Genomic DNA, 27,996 nt, shown 5'->3' on the forward strand with positions numbered 1-27,996 from the left:
ATTCAACTCAGCAACTTTTCTGTTATAATTCTACCTTTCAAAAGTGTATTTAGGCCAGGAATGGTAACATGTGTTTGTAATCTCAGTACTTGGGAGGCTGACACAGGAGGATCACAGCTTCTAGGCCAGCCTCAGCAACTTAGAGTCTGTTTCAATATTAAAAAATAAGTCCAGCTGAAGATGGAGCTCATAGGTAGAATGCCTCTGTGTTCAGTCCTCAGTAACACACACACACACGCACACACACACAGTTTATTTAGAACTCCAGTTAAATGAATTAAGAAATTTGGCATTTATAATACAATATCATAACTAGAAAGTGTTCAGTAACAGGTTCTGATGATAATAGAATTTTTATTGTGTACTCTTTGGCCAATTTGGCAATAATAAATACTTGTCACATTTATAACAGAGTATGGTTTGGGAGGGTTTTTTTTTTTCTCTTAAAAGCAGTATTTGAATTCATGTCAAGTGTGAAAAAGATTTATCGGAGATGTTAAGAGTATCAGGGTACTTGGGAGGCTGAGATAGGAAGAATGTGGGTTTGCAGTCAGCCTGAGCTACTTAAGTGAAGACCTTCTGTAATTTTGTGAGACTGTTTCAAAATAAAGAATAAAAATAGTGCATTTTCATCGGTTATAGTCCTTAAATGATTCTTTGAAAAATCCCTGAGGTATAGGGAACCCGCCAAAAGCAGCAAATGTTCAGAATGTTTATGGAAGGAGGATTTGCGAATACTGTTAAGTTGAACACTATTAAACCGGGTATTAAGAGCTGGCACAGGATTATAATGCCAGTACTTGGTAGGCTGAGACAGGAGGATTGAGGGTTCCCGCATCTAGTGAGATCATGTTTCAAAATAAAGAATAAAAAATAGGGCTGGGAATGTAGTTTGGAGGCAAAATACCCCTGGATTCAATTCCCAGTACTCCACACACAAAAAAAATATATGGTATTAAGATGTTTGATGAGAATTGGCATAATAGAGAAACTTATAGAGTTGCCAGAAACTTGAAAGGTAAACAAAGTACAATTATACCTTTCAAATATTTGATAAGGAAAATTTAAGTAAATTAGTGATGGAATTATTGAATTGTTCAATCAAAATCTTTAAAGGTTTGGAATTTGAGGCATAATATGAATAGTTATATTGTAAACAACATATAGGAGATGTGAAAAAAAGGAAGAAGAGGAAAGTTAATGTTAAGTTGTATCTAAGGCACAATGATGCTAAGCCAAAAAAAAAATATATATATATATATATATATGTATGTATATATTGTCACTGTATATAGGTAAGATGCAACTGGCATCTAGTGGGTAGAGACCAGAGATATGCTCTTAAACATTATTAATGCATCTACCCCAAAGAAAGAAAAGAAAAATAAGAGTTGGACTACCTAATACATTAATGCCAAGGCATCCATCTAAGGAAGAAAAGTACCAGGCTCAGCCATGCATGAAACAACTTGCTTTTCATAATATAAAAGATTAGGCTTCTCCTCCCCCCCCCCCAAGGTGAAATTAGTAAAAGAGAAGAACTATAAAATTTTATCAGCATTGTTTTTCTTTTTCTGGTATTGAGTATTGAAGCCCAAGCAGTCTACCCCTGAACCAGTCTTTTTATTTTTTGTTTTTGAAACAGTCTTTTTGAGAGTCTAAGCTGCTGAGAATGTTCTTGAACCTGTGATCCTCCTGTCTCGTCCTCCCCAATACTAGGATTACAGGTGTGCAGCACCATGCCCAATTTATCTGGTGCTTTTTGGAAATTACAATATAAAGATCTGAATTTCAGTTCAATAGTGCTATAAAAATAGTCTTCAGGTGATTCTAATTTTTAATTCAGGTTAGGTATATTCACTATTGAATTGGATTCAGTGTTAACATTTTTATAATTTTATCAGATCTCAAAAATCAGGAAGTGAAACAAACACTAGTAAAACAGATATGCTAGATTCTAATATCTGTAGAATATCTGTGGAGATGGCTTCTAAGCTATTTTTGAGACTCAAATGTGGGGAGCAAATAAAGAACCCAGTAACCATACAACTATGGTGGGGTAAGGCAGGTTTTCATTTATGATTAAGAACAGAAACAAAAAGAGTGAGAAAAAAATTTAGTCACTCTTATTCTCGTTTGAAGAAGAATGAAATTCTTGGTGCCTAGTGTTAGTCTAGGGTATAGATTACCAAATTTATTGGTTTACTGCCCATTTAGTTAGTTAATAGTTATTTTGCGGTACTGGGGATTGAATCCAGGGGCATTCTACCTCAGAGCTACACCCTTAACCCTATTTTTTATTCTTTATTTTGAAACAGTTTCCTAAGTTGCAGAGGGCCTCACTAAGTAGCTGAACTATGATCCTCCTGTCTCAGCCTCCCAAGTACTGGGATTACATCCCTTTTTTAGAAAAAAAAAAAAAAAAAAAGAAAGAAAAAGGTACTCAGCAGCGCACCTTTTCTCCACTTTCACCATCTCCTTATTTTTATTTAGTACCCTCTAATTATTCTTGAGGCAGGGTGGAGGCAGTATTATCACCAATTTTGGGAATTTAGATCTATGGCATCTGTATCCATTAAGAAGATATATATTTCTTTATTTTGAAACCGGGTCTCAGTGAGTTGCAGAGGGCCTCACTAAGTAGCTGAGGCTGTCCGTGAACCGTGATCTTCGGGTCTCAGCCTCCTGAATGCTGGGATTACAAGCGTGCGCCACCATGCCTGGCAAAATGTGCATACTTTATATTCAATTTTGATTTAATAATGTTTAATTTTTGTAATCTAATCGAGTATGTCCAAAATATTAGGTACTAAATCTTAAAAATCACTGTGCTTTGTATTTAAGCATATCATAGTTCAGACTTGCTCTATGTGGCTAAATTTGGTCAGTAAATACCCTAATTTGAATAGCTCTAGATCTAAGAATTGTGGGAACAGAATTCAATTCATAGATTCTTCAGAGGTGTTTTGTAAGATTAAATTCCTTAAGGATTGTGGAAAGCAGAAACTATAGAAATTGGTGGTAATGAAGTCCACACATATATATTACCTTGAAAGTCAGCAATAGGAAATAAAAGTGGAATTTCTACATTCACCAAATAACAAATATGCTTTCCATCTGAGTGTATTTGGGATATTCTTGATAGAGTTTTCATAATTGCTAACTTTTTTAACATACATTTTTGTGTTACAATTTTATTTCTGATGTACTTTTCAAATATTGTTTTTCCCCCAGATATTTTTAGATGAATTGCATGAACACGGACAACTGCATTCTATGTCATCTTGGATGGAATTGTATCCAACTATTAGTTCTGATATTAGATTCACTAATATGCTTGGTCAGCCTGGTGAGATTCTTTCCTTTACAATTTTAGTTATGATAGTATTTGAAATGGGACAGAGGGAAAGGTGGTTGTGTTTGGGGAAGGGTGCTTTTTTTTATTTTTGTTTTATAAACAAAAAAAATAATTGCAGCTCTTTGGTTAGAGCTAGCTTTTGACTTCTTTAGTTTTTTCATTAGGATCAACTGCACTTGATCTTTTCAAGTTTTATGTTGAGGATCTTAAAGCACGTTATCATGATGAAAAAAAGATAATTAAAGACATTCTAAAGGTAAATACGTATACTTCTTACCTATTAACCTTTAGGAATTTAAAAAATTATTATTTTATTCCTAATTTATTTGTTATTTATAGCAATTTTTTTTTTCTGGGTTTTAGGATAAAGGATTTGTGGTTGAAGTAAATACTACTTTTGAAGACTTTGTGGCCATAATCAGTTCAACTAAAAGATCAACTACATTAGATGCCGGAAATATCAAGTTGGCTTTCAATAGTGTAAGTTATCATCTTAAAGTATTACAACTACCTAGTTTCATAGTACAGTTTGTTTTTTGTTGCTGTTGTTGTTTTTGTGGGTCTGGGGATGGGGATCGAAGCCAGAGGCATTTGACCTCCAAGCTACACCCTGCCCAATATTTTATTCTTTAGTTTTAAACAAGGTCTCATTGAGTTGCAGAGGGCCTCGCTCAGTAGCTGAGGCTGTCCGCGAACCACAATTCTCCGGTCTCAGCCTCCCGAACGTAATACAGTTTTTAATTTAGCTAAGAGATTAGGTTATTGGGATATGGGAATATGAACAGGATTTAGTTGATGAACTATACTAAGCTTGTTTGTGCAACTTAACTGGTATTATAAAGTAACTCTTATAAATGATGTAAAATTACTTCTAAATTAGCAATTTTTTAACTTGTAGCAAGAGTTACACTTAGGTTATTGTTATTGACTAATTATGATATTCTAATAGTTACTAGAAAAGGCAGAAGCCCGCGAGCGTGAAAGAGAAAAAGAGGAGGCTCGGAAAATGAAACGAAAAGAATCTGCATTTAAGAGCATGTTGAAACAAGCTGCTCCTCCAATAGAACTGGATGCTGTCTGGGAAGATGTATGTATACTTGTCAGTTTTCTGTAATCATTTTCTTAATAGTTGAAAATAAAAATATTTTAATGACTTTCTCATTTAGAGCCACAACTCTAAGCTAAAATTATTTGTAGATTAAGTATATTTATAATATATCAGTGATTCTAAATCATCTGTGAACACATTTAGGAATATTTGTTAAAAATGGTTTGGGCTTTTGAAGGAAGCAAATAGTGCACTTTTAGAGGATGGGTTTAATGATAAAGCTTTCACTTGCTAATAGAATTCCTTTTAGGTATATTGGTATAGATTCCTTGGTATTCACATATTTATATTTGAACTTTTAGATCCGGGAGAGATTTGTTAAAGAGCCAGCATTTGAGGACATAACTCTAGAATCTGAAAGGAAAAGAATATTTAAAGATTTCATGCATGTGCTTGAGGTAATTATAGTATTTTCATAACTGATTTAAATTTATTAAGTATATAAAAATGAGAAAATTTAAAATCAAAATATATTAATAGTCACTTTTTATATAGTAGTTACCTTGGTTGGTTTGGTTTTCTTCCTGTAAAAATTTTTTTGTGTGTATGTGGTACTGGGGATTGAACCCAGGGACATTCTACTTCCAAGCTATGCTTCCAGCCTTTTTATTCTTTATTTGAAACAAGGTCTCACTAAATGTTGGAGGGCCTAAGTAGCTGAGGTTAGCCACGAACCTGTGATCCTCCTGTGTCAAACTCCCAAGTACTGAGATTACAAGCGGGTGTCACCATGCCCCTGGTCTGTAAAAACTTTAAAAGTGATAAAAACTATTCTTGCATAGGAATATTCTGAGTAGTGTGTAGAAACCTTGTATTTGTTGCATAGTTTTATAAATTTAGCAATATGTCACCTAAAGAAACTTAAGTTTTTCTTTTAAAATAACTATTTTAAGCAGGTTTCAGTTATTATTTAATTTGCTGGGGATTGAAACCCACATTCTATCTCAGAGCTGCACTTCTCACTATATTTTTTATTCTTTATTTTGAAACAGGGTCTCACTATGTAGCTGAGGCTGGCCAGGAACCAGCAATCCTCCTGTCTCACCCTCCCAAGTACTGGGATTATAAGCCTATGCCTCTACACTGAGCTAAGACAGTGTTTTGTTTCCTTTCGTTTTTTGGTGGTTCTGGGGCTGGAACCCAGGGGTTTTTCTACCTCCAGGCTATACTCCCAGACCTATTTTATACTTTATTTTGGAAACAGGGTCTCACTAAGTTGCTGAGAGCTTCACTAAGTAGCTGAGGCTGGCTTTGAACCTGTGCGATCCTCCTGTCTCAGCCTTCCAAGCGTGGGGATTACAAGCTTGCGCCACCACACACAGATGACAGTGTTTTAATTATATAGATAACGTGTATGAACTAAATTCTCACAATAAGCCTATAAAGTTATAGATGAGCAAACTACAAGCAAAAAGAAGTGTGAAGTTGCATGTAGGAAAAGGATTACAGTCTTATCTGCTTGACTTCAGGGGTTTTAGTCAGGGTTGGTAATCTGTCACAGCTAGACAAGCTAATACCTGACAACAAGCCAAAAGATAGTACATATTAATATTATGTTGTCATGGTGATTGGACATAAGGGTCTCTTAATTGTTCACTATTTCTTTGGGATTATTGTTCTTGATTAATATCAGCGTTTACCTTTTTTTTGTTTTGTTTTGTTACATGTAGGCTTCCTGTTATTTAAGAGGTACCTCTGTTTTTGCTTCTATTAGCCTCTATCTCTTTTTTTCTTCATGATTTGTGCTAGGGGACCCTGGATTTTAGGCCTTGAAGTAGAAAAGAAAGGTTAGTCAGTGAGACAAAGGATAAGAGTATTCTTTCTAAGTCAAATTTGCCATTTCCACTTAGGTAGATGAGCAGTTTATTCCCAATGGTGTATTTAGAGGCAGAGTTTTACTGCAGCACCTCCCCTTCTGAACTACCTTGGTAATTGTTTTAAGCAGTTGAGAAGAGACAAAATGTAGATGCCAGCTGGTATCTTACTTGAATAAGAAGGGCATGCTTCTTGGGAGAAAACAAAAAGAAGAGTAGGTTTCTCATTTACTCTGACACCAACCTTAAAGTTTGGTCTGGCACTGAGATTGTTCTTTATTTCAGTGCCTTGCATACCTCTTTAACCAAAGGCAGAGTCATCAGAATTAAATGCCTAGATACCTTGCATTTCATTGCTATTGAAAGCAGTTGGACTGTTCTGCAGGTTATACCTTTCTGCAATGCATTTGTTTTTTTTGTTTTGTTTTGTTTTTCTAACCTATACCACTCTCATTCTTTCAAAAATTACTTCCTCTACAAATACTGAATATTGTTTAGTTTAGATGTCTGGTGTAGAATGGGTAAAAATAAAACAGAAAATTTTAAATGGTAATGATTCTTTGATTAATCTCCAGAGATTGCATCCTAAAAATTTGGCATTCTTAAGAACTCATTTGTTTAACTTTTTTAAAAAGTACAAATTCTTGAATTTTTTTTTCTTTTGCCCCTGTAGCATGAATGTCAGCATCATCATTCAAAGAACAAGAAACATTCAAAGAAATCTAAAAAACATCATAGGAAACGTTCCCGCTCTCGATCAGTAAGGAAATTTATAAAATGATATCATTAGTGTACTAAAATATTTGTTGACATTATTATGAATTAAATTATTTGTATTATTCAGGGATCAGATTCAGATGATGATGACAGCCATACAAAGAAAAAAAGACAGCGATCAGAGTCCCGTTCTGCTTCAGAGCATTCTTCTAGTGCTGAGTCTGGTGAGCATTGCTGTGTTGATTATTTCTGTTTATTTCTAATCACTGACCATTTGATTTCCTCGCTTTTCACCTTTTTCTCTTTCATTTAAAACCAGAGAGAAGTTATAAGAAATCAAAAAAGCATAAGAAGAAGAGTAAGAAAAGGAGACATAAATCTGTAAGCAAACTTTTAATTTTGTGTACTTCACCTAGGCATTTACCCTTAGCTTTCTCAGTGGCCATAGAATCTTCTTGTAATATAGTCCTGTGTAGTCCATGCAGTTCAGTCAGGCACCAAAATACAGAGTTTTATAGTTATACTTTACCTTAATCTTCTAGTAGAATCATTACATGAGTTTCTAATAAAAGCACATGCTAGCATTAGGTAGGATTTCTATCCTCATCCTTAATAGTCAAGATAAAGAAACTTGGGAGTGTGTGTGTTGTAGCTGCTGTTAAGGACTATAAATTTAAATGTTTAAACAACCACTCCTCAGCTATTGGAGGGATTTAAATAATTCCTTCTTAGTAATTTAGAGGAAAACATTTCATTATATAGCTGACTTTTTATGTGGTTAAGCTAACAGAACATGATATATGTATATGTATACATATAAATACATACATGTGTGTATATAAACTATTATTACATTAGATGGGTAAAAAATATAATGGCTGAGTTAATGGTATAGCTCAATGGTATAGTACATACTTATCATATGTGAGACCTCATATGGTAATGAGGTTTGATCCTCATTACCACTGAGGGGGAAAATGTCATATCTGTCTATATAATAAATATAATCCATTTAGAATTGGTGGTGAAGCTCTGTTGGTGTTTTACCCTAGTAGTGTCATCCTTCTCATTGAAAAGACTAGCTTTTACCAGTCTTTCTTTGGGGAAATTTTACAAAATTTTTGAAAAAGTCAAATTTTATTTCACTACTCTAAGGAAAACATAACCTATTATGCAGGCATGCTATTAAATATTACCTATCTAAGGATTTTTGCTGGGGGGACAAGAACCTGTAATCCCAGTACTTGGGAGGCTGAGACAGGAGGATTGCAGGTTCAAGAACAGCTTCAGCAAGTAGTGAGACTCAGCAACCAAATGAGACCTTATTTCAAAGTAAAAATTAAGCATGACTAGCGGTGTGGTTTGGAGTCATGATGCCTCTGGGTTCAATCCCTAGTACCACAAAAGTAACATAAAATAAATTAAGGCCTAGCTAAGTTGCCAAGGCTGGCCTTGAATCTGCAGTTGTCCTGTCTGAGCTTCCCAAATACTAGGATTACAGATGTGCTGCACCACATCCAGCTCCTATATAAGGATTTTTAATATAAAATATGGCATCTTTACCAAAATGCTAACATGTTCTATTTTACTTATGTAGGACTCTCCAGAATCAGATGCTGAACGAGAGAAGGATAAAAAAGAAAAAGACCGGGAAAGTGAAAAAGACAGGACTAGACAAAGATCAGAATCAAAACATAAATCACCTAAAAAGAAGACTGGAAAGGATTCTGTAAGTATTTAGAATTATTTTATTATTGTATTTACAAAAATACAAAAATAGATTCTGTGGTTCAAATCATGACAGTGTTTAAAGAATAAATTTTTTCAGGTCTACTACCATTGAAGAAAACAGTGAAGTCAGTTAACTGCTCCTCACCGAAAATAGTTTTCTAAGATATTTATAGTCATGCATTACTCTTTGATTTTATGAATCTTTATATTCCTTAAAAAAATAATAGCATTTTAGCCAGACCTGGTGGTACATACTTGTAATCCGAAGAACTCTTGAGGAATTGTCTAATTTTGAACTTTTGAGGAATTGTCTAATAAACTAGGTACAGTGAGTAATTGTATTTTGGGATTAGGTCGGATGATTTTATGCCATCTTGAATGTTGAAAGAACTTATATATCCTGTATCACAAGTACCTTCTTGAAAGAGCCAGCATACCTATTTCTCTGTCATTATTATAAAGATATTGGAGCCATGGGTGGTGGCATACATCTGTAATCCCAGTACTTTGAAAGCTGAGAAGGGAGGATCACAAGTTTAAGACCAGCCTCAACACTTAAAATAAAAAATAAAATGAGGATGAGGGCCTAGCTTAAAAGTAGAACACATATGTTCACTCTCTAATACCACAAAAATAAGTAAAGAGCATTCAATAATGCTCTGTATAGTTAGTTATGATCTTAACTCAATAGGGAAGGATAACTGTCTTCTTCTTTTGTACATTTTCACTAAGATGAATCACTGGACATTTTCTCATTGGTTTGTTTGTTTGTTTGTTTGTTTTTGCAGTACTGGGGGTGGAACCCAGGGGCTTTCTACCTCCGGGCTATACCCCAGCCCTGTTTTATAATTTATTTGGAAACAGGGTCTCACTTAATTGCTGAGAGCCTCACTAAGTAGCTGAGGCTGGCTTTGAACCTGTGTGATCCTCCTGTCTCAGCCTCCCAAGAGCTGGGATTACAAGCGTGCGCCATTAGGCCCAGCTTATTTTTGTTTATTCATCCTTAATCTAAACCTTATTAATCTTGTGTGTTTGTTTGGACATTAGAATCAGAATTTATACTGTATAACATTTTCTGTCATATAAAGTACTTAAAATACTACCTAGAATATATGCAAAATAAGCAAGGAATATATTGCCTAAAAGTGACCACCTGGCTTCCGATAAGTAGAAATAAGATGTTTCATATTCAGTTCTATTATAGGAGGGAAAAGATACTGGAGTGTACTTTTCTTCCTGGTTTACCTATTAATAGAAACTAAAAGCACCACAGGATGGAGGGGAGTATATCTCAGAGGTTGAAGCCCCCCCTTGTCTCAGTCCCTGGTATCATTAAAAGAAAAAAGCACTAGCATCATAGAAAAGCCCCATTCTAGGTCAGGTATGTCTACTAATACAAACCATTGATAGGCTTTCAGGAAATACATCATTCTTTAATCCTAGTGAAATGTGTTTTTTTGAAATCTGTTTTCACAGTTTTATTACTTATTAGTACTAACATGAATGTGACTGTGTTTTATGTCTTTCAGGGTAATTGGGATACTTCTGGCAGTGAACTGAGTGAAGGGGAATTAGAAAAGCGCAGAAGAACCCTTTTGGAGCAACTGGATGATGATCAATAAATTATACCAAATATATGTTTACAGTATGATCTAAAGTCTGATTCAGACCAGGGACTCTGTTTTAAGTTCAATTTAAGTAACACTGGGTTTTAATTGTATCACAGAAAAAAAGTGCATTTACGTATTGTTGTGGACTTTATAAAAGCAAAGGCAATTGAAAATAACTTTTGATTCTGTATGAAGAATCATATTTTCCTACGGTCTTAACTGTCTTTCTGTGACCCTTTCACAGGGCACTGCAGGATGGATTAAAGGTGGCAATTTACTGATTACTGCAGATGTCTCTACTTTGTTCTAAAGTCTAAGTCATGAGGTGATTTGATTCACTTTATAAAAGTTGGATTTTGAAGATATAATGAAAAATTTTTGATAATATAGTAGTACAAAAAAAGCACCAGCAACTGTAAAACTGCTTTTTTGTGCACTACCCAATTGGTTGCAGCCATGTGATCTTTTATGGTGAGTTCTTATGAAATAGGTGTTTTAGGGTGGATGCCTGGCAGACCCTTAACTATAGTGGTGCTAATAAGCACTGCTGTAATAAAGCCGCTTTCATATTTCATATTTTTTAAGAAACATCTGAGTACATTTTAAAAGGCTATTGTGAAGGCATTACTTTGAGCATCTATTTTGAGGTGATGTTTTAAAAAGTTACCATCAAATTGTAAATTAGTTTAAATATATTGCCTTAAGGACCTACTAAAGAATGTGCCACCAATCTCTAAGTGATAGTTGCAATATCCTTGTTTAATGAAAGAAAAAAAATCATTGTTGACTTAAACATTTTCTTTAACAGCTATCTTGAATTTTTTTAACCCAAAGGCAATTTTTTTTCATTGAGAAGGTCATTTACCTTCACTATTCACTGAGAAGTATTGACTTCGTGATACACATTCTAAAGCATTTCTGATTTGAATATTTTTGTATATTTTTATCAATTATTAAACCTTCTCTTCTAGTGTGTACTAGTATTTATTTCTACTTAAACTGCTCAGCTCTAAAGTTGTATGATCATCTTAGATACTAGAAGTTTTGCTTCATCTTACTAATTGCTAGTTTATTTTCCCTTTTTAATATTTAAACATAAGTCAGTGCATTTGAGTTCCCTAAATTTGTTTTTAGAATCACAATGATTGAAGATAGAATACTTTACATGCCAACTTTCAAAGGTTGGTTATGTAAATTTGTAATTTTTCCTTCAGTGCAGGAGATTTTTTTTTTTAACTAAGTAGATTTTGGCTCTGTCTTTGGTATTATCTTGAGTATTATCTTTGTTTTTTTTTTTTTTTAATTTGAACACTTTGACAGTTCCTACTTTAATTTGAAATGCAGAAAAAAAGTTTTCCCTCATCACTTAATATGAAAGTAGAAATGACCAAAAAAAAATTTTCTCATCCTACCCTGTGTTGTAATTAAATCTAGTGTCCACTGTTAAAAGGCTCAAAACCAGGACAGTTTTGTTTCTACACTTCTTTCTGCAATGTCGCTTTTCTGCTATGAAATGTGACATGACTATAGAAAGTAAGAATCATTATCTTTTTGAAAAAATGTTAAATAATCAAATTGCTTGCTTGAGGTTAGTCTCCTATTGCGTATTAAACACCGAATAACTCTGGCAACAGAATTGCCCAGACTGAAATTTTTAGAGGGAGGTCCCCTTTTAATGATAGTTAATATTGCTAATCATGACGAACATTTGACATGGAAGTTAGTGGTTAAAATCTTTAAAACATGCCTGTGATACTGGCAGATATATTAGTGATGTTTCACAAGAGAATTTAGAATCTGTAAACAATGTTTTAATTACTTCCACAAATGATGATTTTTAAAGTACAACTTTTTAAAATCTTGATTTTTCTATTTAAATAAAAAGCTATTGATGTGTTTTAGCATGTCCTCAAAATAGATTTCTGTATTTCTTATAACCTTATATCCTCAAATCCCTAAAATACGTGTAAATTCAAGGATCCCTATCTTTTACCTATACATATTATTTGATCTAAAAACAAGTGAACACATGGCAACTTAAAATGCAGTATCTTTGCTCTGAAGATGTAAAGGAATGAAGTGGCTAATCCTTTACCTATCTTTGAGGATCCCATCAAAGGGACTTTAGTTGCCAGAAAGGCAACTACATTATGTTCTGAAGGCACAGGTGATGGGAAGATTTTATTAAACTAAGATTCTTCAGTTTGTTAAAAGCTGAAATGTATTGGAATATTTGTTCTATTAGAGTTAAACAAATGTTCCAAATAGAATAGCATCTTTTTATACTTTTCAGATCAACAGACTCTTAATAGGCTGCGGCATAGCTCAGTGCCTAGCATGCGAGGGGCCGAGTTCAGTCCCCAGTATGACCAAAAAAGAAAAAAAAGACATATAAGAAAATGTTGAGGAGCAATCTTTTATCACTAATATCAAAATGAACATTATCAGATTAAGTTCACTAAATATAAAGTCATTAATATGTAAATTTGGGACCTCGAAAATTTGTTGCTTTTCTTTTCTACCAGTCCCTAATTTCCATGTTGGGAGAATTGAACTTGTATGACAAATTAGATAATTTAAGCAATCAAACATGAAGTATAATTTGCAGTGTTCCCAATCAGATTTACATAATATAATGGTTTTAAAAGCAAGATCCCATCAACATTTGTTTTAATATGCAAAAGTAGCTTTATGCCTCCTGGTAAATTTGATGTGATTAATTACAGTTATTTTATCTTTCGACTTTTGCTTAATTGAACTGATTTTATGTAACTTCTAACAGTAAAGGTTTGTCCTAAAGAAAGGCAGTCAATTCATAGTGATAGCTAAGGTGAAGGAAACTGTAAAGACTCCTGAAACAACTTCTTTGTGCATTTTTCTGAAAAGTATTCACATTTTCAAACTATATAACCCATAATTTTCAGTGATAAATTTTACTATATGCTTTCTTTAAGAAGTATTTGTATAAATGTTTGGGTGTGTGTGTGTCAGTGTGTGTGTAATTTTTTAACTTCAGTGCTAATAGTTAAATGCAAGGTAGGCAGCTACTTTCATTTGCATCCAGAAATGGTTGATTCATTTTACAAAGATACTAAAGCTTAGATTCTGTTTAACTGTTTCTAATCATAGTATCTAGGGGAAAGTGATAATGCCTTTTATGTTTCTATATAAGATATTTGAGTGTATTATGTGATTATGTAAATTTAGAAACTAAAATTTTTTTATTTTTTTATTTTATTTTTTACCTTTTTTTTTGGTACTGGGGATTGAATCCAGGGGCATTATACTTCTGAGATACACCCCTAGCCCTTTTTATTTTGAAACAGGGTCTAAGTTGTTGAATGGACATCTTTCTATGTAGCTGAGGCTGGCCTGAAACCTGCAATCCTCCTGTCTCAACTTTCAGAGTACTGGTATTAGAGACATGCACCACCATGTCTAGCTTGTAAAGGTCATTTTTTTAAACTTTATTTTCGATAAGAAAATGAAGCAAAGTACATAAATTCCTTATATCTGAATATTTATTTTAACCATCCTTTGATCTCTAGTATGCACTCAGTTTACTTGAAGGAAAAGCAAATAGTATCATGATTTTCAATTTCATGGAACTGTATTCTTAGAGGCTTAAATTCTTATTTTGTGCTTATGATACTAGCATATAACAGTGTATTAATTTCTTACCTAAGTTTTCTAGTTTTAACTCATATAGTGGTCATAAACACTCATTCCTCAGCAGGTATCTGTCCTTTTTATTCTCTCTTGTGTATATATCTCTGTGAATTCATTCAGACAGTGCCTGGCACATAGTAAGCACTTAATGAATGTGAGATATCAGTTGGTGTATGTTTTCATCCAGCCACTGTACCTGTCTTCTGTTTATTAAAGGGCTTGAAAAGGCATCACTGCAGTAAATTGTTCTAACCCACAGTTAAAGCTGGTCATAATTTAAGTGGACCTAAAATAAGCTTTCACAGTTAGTCTAGAAGTGTCCAAAACTTTCTATTTAAATTCTAAGATGAAAACTAATGATTTGTGGTTTTTTGTTTTTTGGTGTTACTGGGGTTCCTGGAAACCCTTCTCTGGGCTACACTCAGACCTATTTTATATTTTATTTGGAAACGGTCTCTTAAGCCAGCACAACTGGCTTTGAACCTGCGCGATCCTCCTGTTTTCGCCTCCCAAGCACGGGGATTACAAGCGTGTGCCACCATGCCTGGCCGGTTATTTTTTAATAGAAGTTAATGTCACAGTTACATGGCAGGCATTCTATTTGAACTTTCAGGTGTGGTGAGAATTGAAAGATGGTTTTACCCAGTTACCCACACATTCTTCTTAGCTCTTCATTTTAGTATGTCTACCTGACCTAAATTTCTTTTACAGTAGGTTTTCTTTTTAAACTTGCTTCAGAGACCCAAATTTTTCTATTTTAATGATTTTCATTAGGCTTTAGTTCAAAGACATCCCATCCCATTCATTGTTAGTTACTGGTAACTGACTATTCGATGGTAATTACCCAAGGTGTAAAGTTGACATTTACATTTTAGAGGAACTGGTAATTCAGTGCACAGCTGGCTTGATCACATCAGATTCAAAGGAAGCCATTTTTGATACTATTCACTGCTGTTCCTTAGGTTATCAAATGTTATTTATAAACATTTTATCCCTCTGGTCCTGCCTCCAAACATTTTCGTAGGTTAGTCTTCTTGCCTACTTCTAGAGCTGAGCTGACAACTGGTTCTGAAAGGTGAGTAATAAGAGAAACAAGGTTTCTATTTTTCATATTTGTAATTACCAGATTTTCACTCTGTACAGTTATATAAAGTTAGACTTTTTGTAAATAAATACAACTTAACCAGAAAAATATGGCATATTTTACAAAATAAATTGCATCTGTGCCCATGCTCTTTAACCATCCCTCAGGCATTTCTTTGCTGTGAGTCTTAAATGCCAACATCCTGTTTTCCGTGTGATACCTGCATTTCTTGGTAAAAAGTTAGGCCGCCCCCCCAAATGCACCTTCATGCATTTGTTTATTCAAATTTTTTCTTGTGAATGGTTGGATATTTATTTATAAAGACATGGGAATATTAAATCTTTTGTGTAAACAGTGCAGATAAGTTTATTTTGTGAATAATTCTGATAATCAGTGTATTAGGGCTACCCAAAGAGTTTTGTGTTGAGTACTAAAGTTAGTACATGAAATGAAAAGCTAGTGTTAATGTATTCTATCTTCCAGTGTAAAATTAGATGATTTTATGGAGAAAAACCCAGTGTGTTGAACACTAAAGCAGATTCCATAATTATTACAAGTTCCATTCAAGTTGGGTCAGGGGAATTATTGGGCATTACAATTAATCTTAGTGTTTCAGCCTGGAGTGTTGCAGGGAGCACAAGGGTATTCTAATTCACTGGTAAACATTTTAGAAAACATACTAAGTGCTCAGGGTATAGCTCAAGTGGTAGAACACGAGCATGTGCAAGCCCCTGGATTCAATCCCCAGTATTGTAAGAAAAAAAAAAAGCTAGTGGTACATAATGCCCTAAACCTAACTATCTGCTTACAGGGCATGAAAACATTTTGAATGTATGGAATATTAAAGACCCTCAAAGTCAAAATTAGACATTTATCCTGGTTTAAAACAAACTGGAGATTCTTACTGCTTGCAGAATTTAACTTTTCCTTTTTTTTATAAAAGATTCACCTTTGTTGTACAACTGTGGTGTCATGGAAAGTACACTGAATTGGGAACCAAGACTCAATGCTTACGTACACTGTCATTTATTAGATATATGACTCTAGACAAGTTTTGCTTAGTTGGTTTCTTCCTGTGTATAACAGTGTTAATAAATACCTTACAGGCTTGTGAGGATTAAATAACATTACTGCACTTAACCTATTAACACCTAAATGTGACAAATGTAAAGGTTGTAGAGAATTGTCATTTATTGTAACAATTCCTTAAGTGATATAACCTTCCAAGTTTATTTTAAGCCTACTAGAAGATTTTCTAAAATAAAATTTTCTTGACTCCATTTTAAAAAGAACATACTATATGTTTATACATGAACTTTCTCATGACATACCATTATGTGTGTGCAATGGGGCCAAATGGCTATGTATACGTTAATCAACCAATATGCACAGCCTATTTGCATTTGTGTAACTAACCTAATTAAATTCAGTGGGGTCTCTCACCAAACAAGAGTGTTTATACATCTATCTCTTATTCCCCAAATCTATTTTGTTCTGACATTCTGTACAACAATTGGTCAGGAATTCATAGGAAACCATCACAGTGACTCATAGCTACAGGCCCAATTACTTAGGCTTCAGGCAGGAAGGTTATTGCTTGAATCCAGGAGTCCCAAAACCAGCCTGGGAAATGCAGCAGAAGCCCATATCAAAAAGGGGGGAGGGTGTCACTTAGTATTCTTCTAAGATTTGCAAGGTTTAAGAAATAGATTTCTAGAGAAGTCTATAGAAAACTACTAAAGCCCCCTAAAAGTTACCATTGAAAGATTACAATATATTACAGAATAGTAGTGTAAATAGTTTATTTGCTCATACGGCATGGAAAGACCAGAAAAGTAACATGAATTGCTTTTATAAAACATTTCTAATATTGCTAAGAAGCAGGCCTATTAATAGACTAGCAGGAAAGAACATGCCAACATTACTGTCTATTTGTACATTAATAAATAGACAAATATTTTAACATGTGCATGTCAGCATTGAGCTTTGGCAAACAGCTGCACTCTGGTAAAGGTCCAACTATTGGTCATATATCTTGTAGCCAAATTGTTATTTTTATCAAAATGAATGTTGACATAACAGACAAAATCTTGGCATGTCCTTTCAAAGTACACATTGATGGAGTATGGCAGTTTAAAAGTATTCTGTAAATAAGTACACTAACGTGAAATGTAACTGATCCCTAAACTGTCCTTGTAGTTAAATATATATATTAAAAAAAACTATAAGTTAAAATAACATTCAGATTGTGTAGCATAGGCTGATGCATTTTAAAACAATATTTACAATATTACCCAGAGTCATAGGTGGGAATTAAGGAGAAGTTTAAAAACGATAAAAAACTGCACCAATTTTATAGCAAAATATCTGTACATTTTAAAAGATCATATAACTACACATTATCCAAAGAAATGGGATCTTCACCAAGGGGTTCACATAAGCACAACATAAAATAAATTCAGTGGTTAAATACTATACAATAAACTTTACAATTAATATACTGATGTAATGTACCAAGAAGGTAAGCCAGAAGCAGAATGAATAGAGAAGTACAAATTTAACTTGGGTCCAGTTTTTGACTTTGGAATGGATCACGTGCCTTGCCAGAGGAAGGAAAACTACCAGTGGCTTTGTCGATCATGTATCCACTACATACCACTTAAATTTAGTTGCCATTTAGTATTTTTCAGTATCTTAACTGCAATTCTTCATAACTGGGAAATGCATAGACAATTACATTTTGATACATGATACTGAATGTATCAATACTGTCCAACTTACTAAAGGAAAAGAAAAACCTTGCTATTGTCAGAAAACTAATATGCTAGCAGACATAATTTTGAGTTCTTGATAGAGCTAGCTGACTTGTCCCTGACTAGCAAGGCACCAATTTCTGTTCTCAGAATTGACCCATAAAGGTCCTCAGAAATCCTAATACTGGTTATTGAGATGTTAATTTTAGCGTTAATATTTTGCATAATTTTAGAAGCTGCCTCTAGCTTAACACAGTACTGTAAATAAGTCTTACTCAATATTTTATGCCATCATCTTGCATTTCATACCAATGACTGTCCCTCAGAGGGCATGGTACCCTAGCAAAGAAGTAAAATGTGAAACCGGACACAGTTTGTTGGCTTCTCTTGGGCCACTGCAATTGTATCCTGTATACACTTTGATGGGGCTTAGTTAGAGGAGGACTTTTCTTCCATGTTGTAAGTCCTCAAAAATACAAAGTAGATGGATGTGGCTGGAACACAAAGTCAATTCCTTAAAAGACATCTCAGCAAATGAAGCCCATAGCAGATGCAAACAAGTTATTTACAACTTATCAGGAGACCAGGGTGAGCCATCATGGGATAAGCACAATGGCAAGTAATGAATTTAATATGAAATTTACATTTTGGTTAAAAAACTGAAAAACATACTGGTGTAAAAAGATACCTAATCAAATCACATCCTATTGCTTTGATTAATCTGAGCAGGTACTTCCATTTTTAGGCACTTGTTAACAAGGGTTAAAAGGAGAACCCATCATTTTAGAATTCCTATGTTTGCTAGTCTGAGCCCTTAAGAATATTTTCTCTGTGTTCAAGGCTGCAGTTAATGGTAGCATATAAAGTTTACATGGGCAGTTTCATTCAAGCACACCCTCTATTCATGCAGGCAGGTCTCAGGTTCACATCATTATTTCGGCACCATTAACAGAACGCAAGTTCTGATCATCAAAGCGCCTTCTGACACTTCTCCTCACCGCATCGGCTCGTCGGTATGGCTGGTTTCTAAGATCTGTAAAGAGAAGAGTATTAATGAGGAGAAAAAAAAAGAAAAACAACCTTGAATACGAATCTAAGCAAGACAAAGGCCAGTTGACAGCCAATCAAAGCAGCTTGTATAGAAGAGGCAGCTAATGGGCCTTTCAAAGTGATTGAGCACTGAACCAGACATGTTCATTGGCATTAACTATTTACAGTCTTCTTACAAATCACATCTTATTCTGGGACATAAAGAGAAAAAGATTTCTGTCACTAGCAGGAGGATCCAGCTGAAGCCTTATTTTGAAGTGTTTCTTCAACCAGAAGCAGCTGTGGCTTATATTTTTTCTGAAAGCCTAAATGTCAGTAATACTTGTAATTAATGAATTTTAACTGCAAAACTAATAAAACAGTGCTGTTTTAGCTTATCCTTAAAAGTTTAACAAGGAAGAAAAATGTCTTAGTTTGTAGGTACAGGTTTAATTTTCATTTCATTAAGCTAGCTGAGGTTACTATTTTGTGAATTTAAAACACAAAGCTCAACTAATCTTTATATCTAATTAAAAATAATACTTTATTCCTTCAATCTTGTGTGTGTGTGTGTGTGTGTGTGTGTTCATCAGCAGGAAGGAGTTTGTCTTGCTAGTGCAAAGCAAAAGTCTCATTAAATAAAGCCTGAATGAAATCAGTGCATACTAGTTCGAGATACTTCTCTACTCTAGTGGCATGGTGTGGGATGGGCAGAAGAATTTTAGGTAAATTCTCTTGGTCTGAAGGCCTGCTTTTATGAATGTGTCAGGTGACCCAGCCAGCTATGGGGCCTTCTGATGGAGACAGAGTAGAAAACAAAGCAGGCTGCTTATTATTTCCCATGTCTAATTAGTGAGTAATTTCCTTTTTTTTTTAACTTAGTATTGTTTACTTCTGCTGGGAAACATTCTACCTATAGAAATTCTAGAAATACAAACAGAATTAAACCAAATTAAATCTTTTTTTATCCCTTTGTCTACTCAGTATATTGGAAATAGAGCTGATGAGCCATAGCCTGCAGTATAACCCTACTGCAATCCCCCCATGTTTTTAAATAGTTATCAGATATTTATAATGGAAATTAACATAAGTTCTGGCTTCCTTCCCTTGAAAAATGAGATCAAGCAATACTGTATCTTTGTTCCTACATGACAAAAAAAAAAAGCTGGAGCTGAGTGGGACTGAGACCTGCCCTCAGGCTCAGCACAGTTCCCACCAGGCCTCTTACCTTCCTGACTCCTAAATTGGAATTTCTGATCTGGCCCTCTTCCTCTAAATTCAACCAAAAAATAGTTATATATGCTTGGTCCTCTGAAACCTTTGCTCCGTACCTCAGATGAGTAAAATAGAAGATCAGAATTTAACTTGTGACTAAGAATCTCTAGCTATCTGGGACTCAAGTCCATTGAGAAGTTAGTTTTAAAAATCATCTTTCAAAGGCTGGATAGGACCTGCTCTTGACCTCCAGATCAAAATAAAGTTAATTGAATAACTCAAAGGTCAAGAATGGGCTAAAGGAAGGGTCACCTAGCACCCAAAGCAATTATAGTCATCAGCAAATACCCTTGCCCAAGCCATCTCATTGGAACATGGCAAAAGGGTACAAGAGAGTCCAACAGAGGCTCAGCCTCGTATCACTGGGGAATGAGTTAAAAGACTCCTCCCTGCTTAGATTCTCATCAGTATTACCCTTGGCCATAAATTGAAACCATTGATCTGCATACAGAAAGAGGAGGAAGCTAAGTAAAAAGTGATGCTTGCCAGCTCTGTGTATCCTCCACCACCGGTGTGCTAGAAGAAATCCTTACCCTCGAGTGAACATTTGGAAATTTAGTGATATTATTCTTCTTTAAGGCTAAACAGAAGGAAAAAAAACAAACACAAAATGATGGTTAAGCAAAAATGGGATGAAAATGGAAAGCAACTCAACTTAGTGCTTAACATTCCTGGGCATGTTAGCCAATGGAGAAGAAAGTAGGAGGCAATTACTATGAATAGTGTTAGATAAAACAAGGGAAAGATGAATGTGTCTTCCCACCCAGATCTCTGACCACACAGTTCCAAGCTGCTTTGAAGATTGGCTCCAGAAAGGCAGACAGTCTAGCAGCAACACTGACAGCAAACACAGGCCAAGCAGATGATGGTTTCTAGCCTGTTAATAAGCACTGGTGGGCAAGTACACTGCAGAGCAGGCAACAACCCCTATGTCTTGACATGTTGAAAGACAGAAGGACATACATAACAAGTACAGTTCACAAAGTAGGCATGCCACAAAACACGTGGCTTCATGTCAATGACTGGCTATTTCCAATCATGCAGTGTGTTCTTCCCTTGTCTCTCTTCTAATCAACAAGGCCTGGAAAGAAGGTCATTCCTTTTGAGGCATCAAGAAGGAAGTTCAGGAAGGTACCTGGAAATATCTGATTTTATTGAATTGTAAGAAAAGTGGCATTTCCTGATGATTGGTACTGGCTATTGGTATTTCTGCTGCCACTATCCTGACCAAAGAGGCAGGTTCAGATATGACCTCTGACCTCATCATGGAAGAAACAGCTTGGTTTGAGATCGAACAGAGCCACCAATGAAAAGGCACAAGTAAGATGGAAGGGGGCTCATGGGCCTTTGCTTTCACTTCTTGCCTTGCAGCTTTGCTCCGACATAAAACTGCTGATAGCTGAACTTTGCATGCTGGTGGATAGAGGGGACCTGCCCAGGGCAGGCACTGTCAGGCTAGGAATGCCAGTATCAGTATCTGCAGGCTTGTAGGTCAAAAGGGCTCCCAGTGTTAAACTCATACTATGAATTAAAGGCCTAATTTTCAGCTATGTAGAGCTTGGTTCTTACAACTTTAGAGCCCCTTTCAATCTGAATGCTTTTGTAATAGCAGGTCATTTTATTATCAAAGCATGTTAAGTGAGTATTAAAAAAAGAGTTGGTTCGATATTTATAAACAGTAGAGCACAGCAAGGGCTCAAATAACTGTTAGTTTTAGCAGTTAATGTTACTAATGACCATCATTTTGTGTTCAGAGGTATCAGTCACTAAATCTTATAAGCAATTTAATTGGTTCTGATCTGAAATTTCAAACAAGTGCTTTATTTATAATTTTCTGAAAATTTCTGCAGGCAATTCCACTAACTCGCTCACACTCCCAGGCCATCACAACTGTGTGGACACACATATGTACTGAAAGTGGCAGTGAATGAGCAGTAACAGAGGTGCTGAGCCATGCAACATGAGGACGACACAAAACACAATGTGACAGTGACAGCAGTTCCATGCTATTTGCTGGGTGACTCGACAGACACACAGAGGGAAATAAGACGTCAAAAAACCTGTAGCAACCTTTTAAGAGCATCAGGTGGGAAAGAGTAATAGTTTAGTAATGGTATTCCTCAGTGAGAACAGGTTCGCAGAAAAATCGAGAGCCACGCTTGGCGGTGCGAGCAGTAAAGGGCACAGTCTTCAGCACTGCATGGAAAATGACAGCCAAAGGACACAAACAGAAGAGAGTAAACAGCTACAGTCCATTGCATTAGTAAACGGTTAGTTCCTATCTGTTAACCATACCTGGAGATGGGAGGGAGGGGAAGGTGATACACGCTCTAGTTCATGAAAGTCTGGAAGAGTTCGTCTGGGGGCTCAGGTGGGGCAGAAAATGGTAAAGATTCCAAGGAGAACAGAAACTGCTCTCTTGGTAGCTATTCAATTCACCTCCTTTAGTAGATTAATAATTTAGGTCAGAAAAATAAAAATCATACATTCCATGTATTCACTTTATAAAGTCAGGTGTTGTGGGGATGGAGGATATGCCAAAAAAGGAGACTCCAGTTTCTTTTTTTTTCTTTCTTTTTTCTTTTTTGAGGAAGGGTACTGGGGATTGAATCCAGGGGTATTTTACCTTGAACCCTTTTTATTTTTTACTTTGAAACAGGGTTTCACTAAGTCTTTGAGGCCAGCCTCAAACCTGTGATCCCCCTGTCTCAACCTTCCAAGTACTGGGAGGCACTATGGAATTTGGCTGGACTACTTCATAGTTTGCAAGGTTTGGATGCTTCCCTGCCTACAAGTTAACCTTACAGGGAGACTGAGCTAAGAGGTGATTACCTAGAAAGGAGATCTATGTCTGGCCTTGCTCAGAGTGGAGTTTCTCTCCAGTAGAGCAGGCAAGAAAAAATGCTGGGCAATGGGAACTTGACCTGAGGGCCACGTGCAAGCCACTGCATGGCACACACTGATTCCAGGAAGCACAGCTGCGCCCCCAGAGTAGGGAACCCACCTCCATCAGCCTCATACCTAGCACTCAGTACTTATAGTGCCTTATCTGGGCAAGGAATTCTTTGTACATTTTGTATATATCGATTTAATTTTCCTGGATCTGAGCTGCTAAAAAAGCTTTATGGTTTTAGCAGTTGGAAGATCTCTATTCATCCCTATTCACAGTACTAAATAAACTATAACAAGAAATAAAAGTCTAAGAATTACATTTCATTGAAGATTAGTTCAGGCTGGGAATGGTGGTACATGCCTATAACCCCCCAGCACTTGAAAGGCTGACATAGGAGAATTGAAGGTTCAAGGTTCGCCTCAGCAATATAGTAAGATCCTCAGAAACTTAACAAGATCTTGTTTCAAAAAGGAAGAAGAAGAAGAAGAAGAAGAAGAAGAAGAAGAAGAAGAAGAAGAAGAAGAAGAAGAAGAAGAAGAAGAAGAAGAAAAAAGAAAATAAGTTCAATTGGGGAAATTTAAATTATGACTTGGTATCTGAGGAACAGTTAGTTCTGGGTATATAATAATGATACTGTGGAGATATGTGTACCCAGCTATATTTTTGTTTTTTAAGGGTCCTTATCCTAAACCAGGTTTGGTGGTGCACCATTATAATCCCAGTACTTGGGAGGCTGAGATAGGAAGATGACAGCTTCGAAGCCAGCCTCAGCAACTAGTCAGGCTCTCAAAAATTTAGGAAAAATCTGTTTCAAAAAAAAAAAAAAAAGAAGAAGAAGTAAAATAGATCTGGGGGTATAGCTTGGAGGTAGAACACCCTTGGGTTCAATCTGCAGTGCCACTAAAAAAAGAAAAGTAAAAATCCTTACCTTATAAATATAAACATTAAAATATTTCTAAATGAAATTATAGTTTTGGATGTGCTTCAAAGAATGGCAAGGGCTGGATAAAGCACACGGGTAACAAGATTGGCTATGACTGATAATTAATGAATCAGTGAGAGGTATATGGAAATCTCTCACACTAGTCTCTACTTTAGGATATTTAAAACCTTACCACAATAGAAAAGCTTTAAGTGCCTTTGAAGCTGAGAAACAGCATACCTATACAAGACACATGAATGACTTTTTGTCCATGTCACCTGCTGCTACTGCCAAAAGACAGTGGCCCAAGTTGCCATTTGATCAGAAAAAGGAAGTACTGAAACCCAGAAGTGGTTCAAGCATAGAACATTAAGCTAAAGTAAGACAGGTTTCTTAGCTGACAGAATGGTCAGCAATTGATCATGGGCTAGAAGTCTATTGGCTCATCCAAACTAAATCAGGGCACCAAGCCCCTGGTTTTCTATTTTTTTCAGTTATTTTGAATGAAGAAAGAGGCTTGTATAGAGCATGCTGGAAACGCCCAAATGGACTGTGGTTAGTGCGGAGCTGCATGGGTCTGGTCCACAGAATTTATTATTCAGGCTGGTGGGTAGGAGTGACCACAGGGAGGAAAAGAGAGCATGACGATACATCAAAACAATAGAAAATGTTAGGAGAAGGAGATCTATCGAGACTACAAGGTTCCAATCATGCTGAGAAATAAAAAATTTTCAGAGTATTGGGGGCAATATACATGCTACTGTAAATATATTTCAAATTCAAGCATAGAATTTCCCTGTATAATTCTGAGTCTGAATAAAGCCAACTAAAAACAGGTTAAAACAAAACAAAACAACAAAAACCAAAAAAAAAAAAAAACCCACTGAAATCTGCATATGGCCCAGTCTTGGTGAGCCATGGTAAGGAAGAAGCCTTTACCTGTGATGATGTCTTCAATGGCTCCATCTTTTCCCTCATACACGTGTCTGTTATCTTTAACTTGTCGCCTTCTTAACTCTGCAATTAACTCTTGCTGCTGCCTCTTTGATTTATGGGATGGGGACTGAAAATAAAGAAGATGGGCAGAGATTAGTATCGCCAGCACCCATTGGAAGTTTAAGAAAATCCAAAATGTGTCCTAGCCAAAAATACACACACCACCATCTCAACATTCTGCCCAAATGCAGAAAACGCAGAAAGCTTCTGGGAAGACAACCTGAGAAGCAGATGATGCCAGCAGGCAGTGGGAATGCTGGATCCTATGGTCACAGAAGCAGCTGGTGATGATCAGACTTCGTATATGTTGGCTCAAAGGCCTGCCAGCCTTTGTGGTCTATTTTCTATGAAGCTGCCCTCCATGCAATGCTTCCTCCCAGTCCTCCCAGCAAAGCTGTCAAGGCCACCACCCACGGTGCCACCATGGAGCCTTCCCTGCATGCTAAGCAATCCAGTCATTGGGCTACCTGGCTTGACCTCTCTATATTTCCAACTAAGGTTTAAATTCCAGATCTCCACAAATTTGGTAGTACTACGCAAATATGCTCCTATCCTTATTCCAGTGGTTGCTGAACTACTTAATGAATGAGCAAGTTTCCACCTGCCATGCCCTGGAAGGGCACAGCCAGGCTCCTGTGCAGGTGGGCCTGCTCCCCATCTCTACCGCCTGCCTCCCTGCCTCCATCTTCTGACCTTTGGGTCCTGCTCCTCCATCAACGCTTCCTGTTCCAGCAATTTCTCCATAAGAGCTTGTTCCTGCTTTTTCCTCAGTTCATTTTCTTCTTCTGCTTGCTGGGCAAATAAAAAGAAAAATCACAGCAAAGGAAATTATGCTGTTAAGATCTTTAACTCTTGGAGAATCCTCAGTGAGTCAGAAATTGTAGTGAACAAAAATGAAAGGTCTGCGTGCCACCATGATCACTTCTCCCTCTCCTTCTGGGTTTCACTATTAGCAATCACTTGTTTTAAAATGAGAGCTGGTTGCTGAGAGTCACCTTATCCAGAAGTCCCTTCCAGATGGTCCTCTCCCTGCTCCAAAGGCCTCCCAGACCAACAGACTGGGTGGGGACCTGCCCTCTTCACCGTTATGCTCTGACTTTCATGTGAGTTTGTTTTGCAGGAACAATCTGTCCACCCAACTACAGCTTCTCTGAAAGCAGGATCTAAGATTCCTCTGCTTTTTGCATACTGTTGGGGGGTGTCCATTCCTTTAGGGGCCTCACTGGAGCGACACTCCTGGACTCTTTCCCATAGCTCATTCCTGCTTAAGGAAGGTACAGTGACCAGTCTGATAATTTGGACCAAGAAACAAGCTCAGCCCTCCTAGGTGTTCTCTCTTTTGAAACCAATCCTCGAAAAGAGACTTCTGTCAGGATGTGACTGATGGACAAGTCATCTTTTAATTTAGGGCTCAAGTGCCAGTTCATAGATCAAATAGTTTATATCTTCTGGCCTGATTTATAATCAACAATAGTTACATTTAGATCCCTCTTGCTTCGGTCAGAAGTTTTCTTTTGGTTTGTGCTTAAGACGGCAAAGAAAACATCCCCTGACCTCACTGCCTGACAAGCTCCCTACCGAGCCAGCTAGAGGATCATGGGGAGAGATGACAGGCAAAGGACCACATACAGGCAGCCTGTGACCATCACCAAGGAAAGCTTCTCCCTTCCTCTCCACCACTCATGGCCCTGCTGAGGCCTCAGGCTTTGAAACCAACTCCATCAGCTGCCAGATTGTCTTACACACATGCAAAAAAATTTTGGTAGTGGGGATAGAACCCAGGGGCGCCACTGCACTTGGAGTGTCTTTTAAAACAGCATATGTTGTGCTGGGTTTGATAACACACATTTGTAATCTCAGGACATGGGAGGGTGAGACAGAAGGATACAAGTTCTAGAACAGCCTCAGCAACTTAGTAAGACTGTTTAAACAACAACAAAAAAAAATTGAAAAGAGTTGTGGGGTATAGTCCAGAGGTAGAATTTCCCTGGGTTTAATTCCCAGTGACACACACACACACACACACACACACACACACACACACACACTCACTTTCTTTTCTAACTTCAGACATAAGTTTCTATGCAAAGAAATGAGATCACAGCCAGGCATGGTGGGGCATGCTTGTAATCCCAGCACTTGGGAGGCTGAGGTAGGAGGTTCACAGGTTCGCAGCCAGTCTCAGCTACTTAGTGAGAACCTGTTTCAAAATAAAGAATAAAAAATAGTGTTGGGCATGTAGCTCAGAGGTAGAATGCCCCTGGATTCAAGCCCCAGCACAGAAAAAAGAAAAAAAAAAAAAAAGAAAGGAAGGAAGGAAGGAAAGAAAAGAGAAGAAAAGAAAAAAATGTGATCACAGGACATAACTAGAGCCACTGTGGGCCACCTCTGCAGCTCACTAGCACTCAGCCAGGGGGCAGCAGAGCACCACTCAACAGCAGCAGGTGGCTGGCGACCTCTGTCCTCAGAGTTTCCTGGGTCCTGTGCAAAGTCTGCACAGTGTTTGTACTCATTCTCACTGCCAAGGGCACTTTCCTCCTGCTAGCAGCTTGTCATTCAGCCACGCTGGGAGGATCTGGGTAAGTATTTTAACCTTTTGAGTAAAAAGCCCCTGGATGATTCTACAAAGACATCTGGCTCTAGTGGTATTAAAGAAATGGAACTGTCCCCCCATGTCCAACAGGATTCTTCTCAAAAGTGTACATAACACTGCCACATCCTCCCTACCTCCTACAATATCTACTTCTTCCTTCACCAACACTACCAGTGCAAACAAAGAACCTCAGGGAATGTAGTTGGCCCTCTGTGCGTTCCAATCCATGGGTTCAACCAAATGTGGATCAAAATATTCAGAAAAATTGTATCTAAGTGTGCATAAAATTTTTCCTTGCCATTGTTCCCTCAGAAAAGCAGTATTACAACCATTTACATTGTATTAGGTAGTACAAGTAATCTAGAGATGGTTTAAAGTATATGGGAGGATATACAAAGGTTTTATGTAAATACTGTACCATAAGAGACAAAAGAATCCTCTGAT

The 27,996-nt window shown here is 36.6% G+C and overlaps 2 protein-coding genes across 24 annotated transcripts in view; one reads left to right on the top strand and one right to left on the bottom strand.

Annotated features, from left to right (window-relative positions):
* The window catches only part of PRPF40A (pre-mRNA processing factor 40 homolog A), a gene marked incomplete at both ends in the record, with an annotated part of 48,819 nt that extends 38,469 nt beyond the window's left edge, over positions 1-10,350 (top strand). For 11 of the 21 annotated variants that reach the window (XM_080688860.1, XM_080688866.1, XM_080688865.1 and 8 more), the window contains 10 exons: positions 3,235-3,349; positions 3,523-3,614; positions 3,722-3,838; positions 4,308-4,445; positions 4,769-4,864; positions 6,954-7,040; positions 7,125-7,221; positions 7,317-7,378; positions 8,595-8,726; positions 10,258-10,350. In XM_080688860.1, the coding sequence (XP_080544986.1) occupies positions 3,235-3,349; positions 3,523-3,614; positions 3,722-3,838; positions 4,308-4,445; positions 4,769-4,864; positions 6,954-7,040; positions 7,125-7,221; positions 7,317-7,378; positions 8,595-8,726; positions 10,258-10,350 (1,029 nt within the window). Of the gene's footprint in view, positions 1-3,234; positions 3,350-3,510; positions 3,615-3,721; positions 3,839-4,307; positions 4,446-4,768; positions 4,865-6,953; positions 7,041-7,124; positions 7,222-7,316; positions 7,379-8,594; positions 8,727-10,257 lie in introns of all 21 variants that reach the window. The other 10 variants (XM_080688849.1, XM_080688864.1, XM_080688863.1 and 7 more) reach the window with 1 other exon arrangement.
* An 8,417-nt stretch (positions 10,351-18,767) lies between these two features.
* Positions 18,768-27,996, bottom strand: part of FMNL2 (formin like 2) — a gene marked incomplete at both ends in the record, with an annotated part of 311,524 nt that continues 302,295 nt past the window's right edge. For 2 of the 3 annotated variants that reach the window (XM_080689059.1, XM_080689057.1), the window contains 3 exons: positions 18,768-18,877; positions 24,903-25,026; positions 25,653-25,751. In XM_080689059.1, coding sequence (XP_080545185.1) covers positions 18,768-18,877; positions 24,903-25,026; positions 25,653-25,751 — 333 coding nt within the window. Of the gene's footprint in view, positions 18,878-20,681; positions 20,729-24,902; positions 25,027-25,652; positions 25,752-27,996 lie in introns of all 3 variants that reach the window. The other variant, XM_080689058.1, reaches the window with a different exon arrangement.

Source organism: Muscardinus avellanarius (genome assembly GCF_963383645.1).
Source record: "Muscardinus avellanarius genome assembly, chromosome: 2".
Classification (NCBI taxonomy): domain Eukaryota; kingdom Metazoa; phylum Chordata; class Mammalia; order Rodentia; family Gliridae; genus Muscardinus; species Muscardinus avellanarius.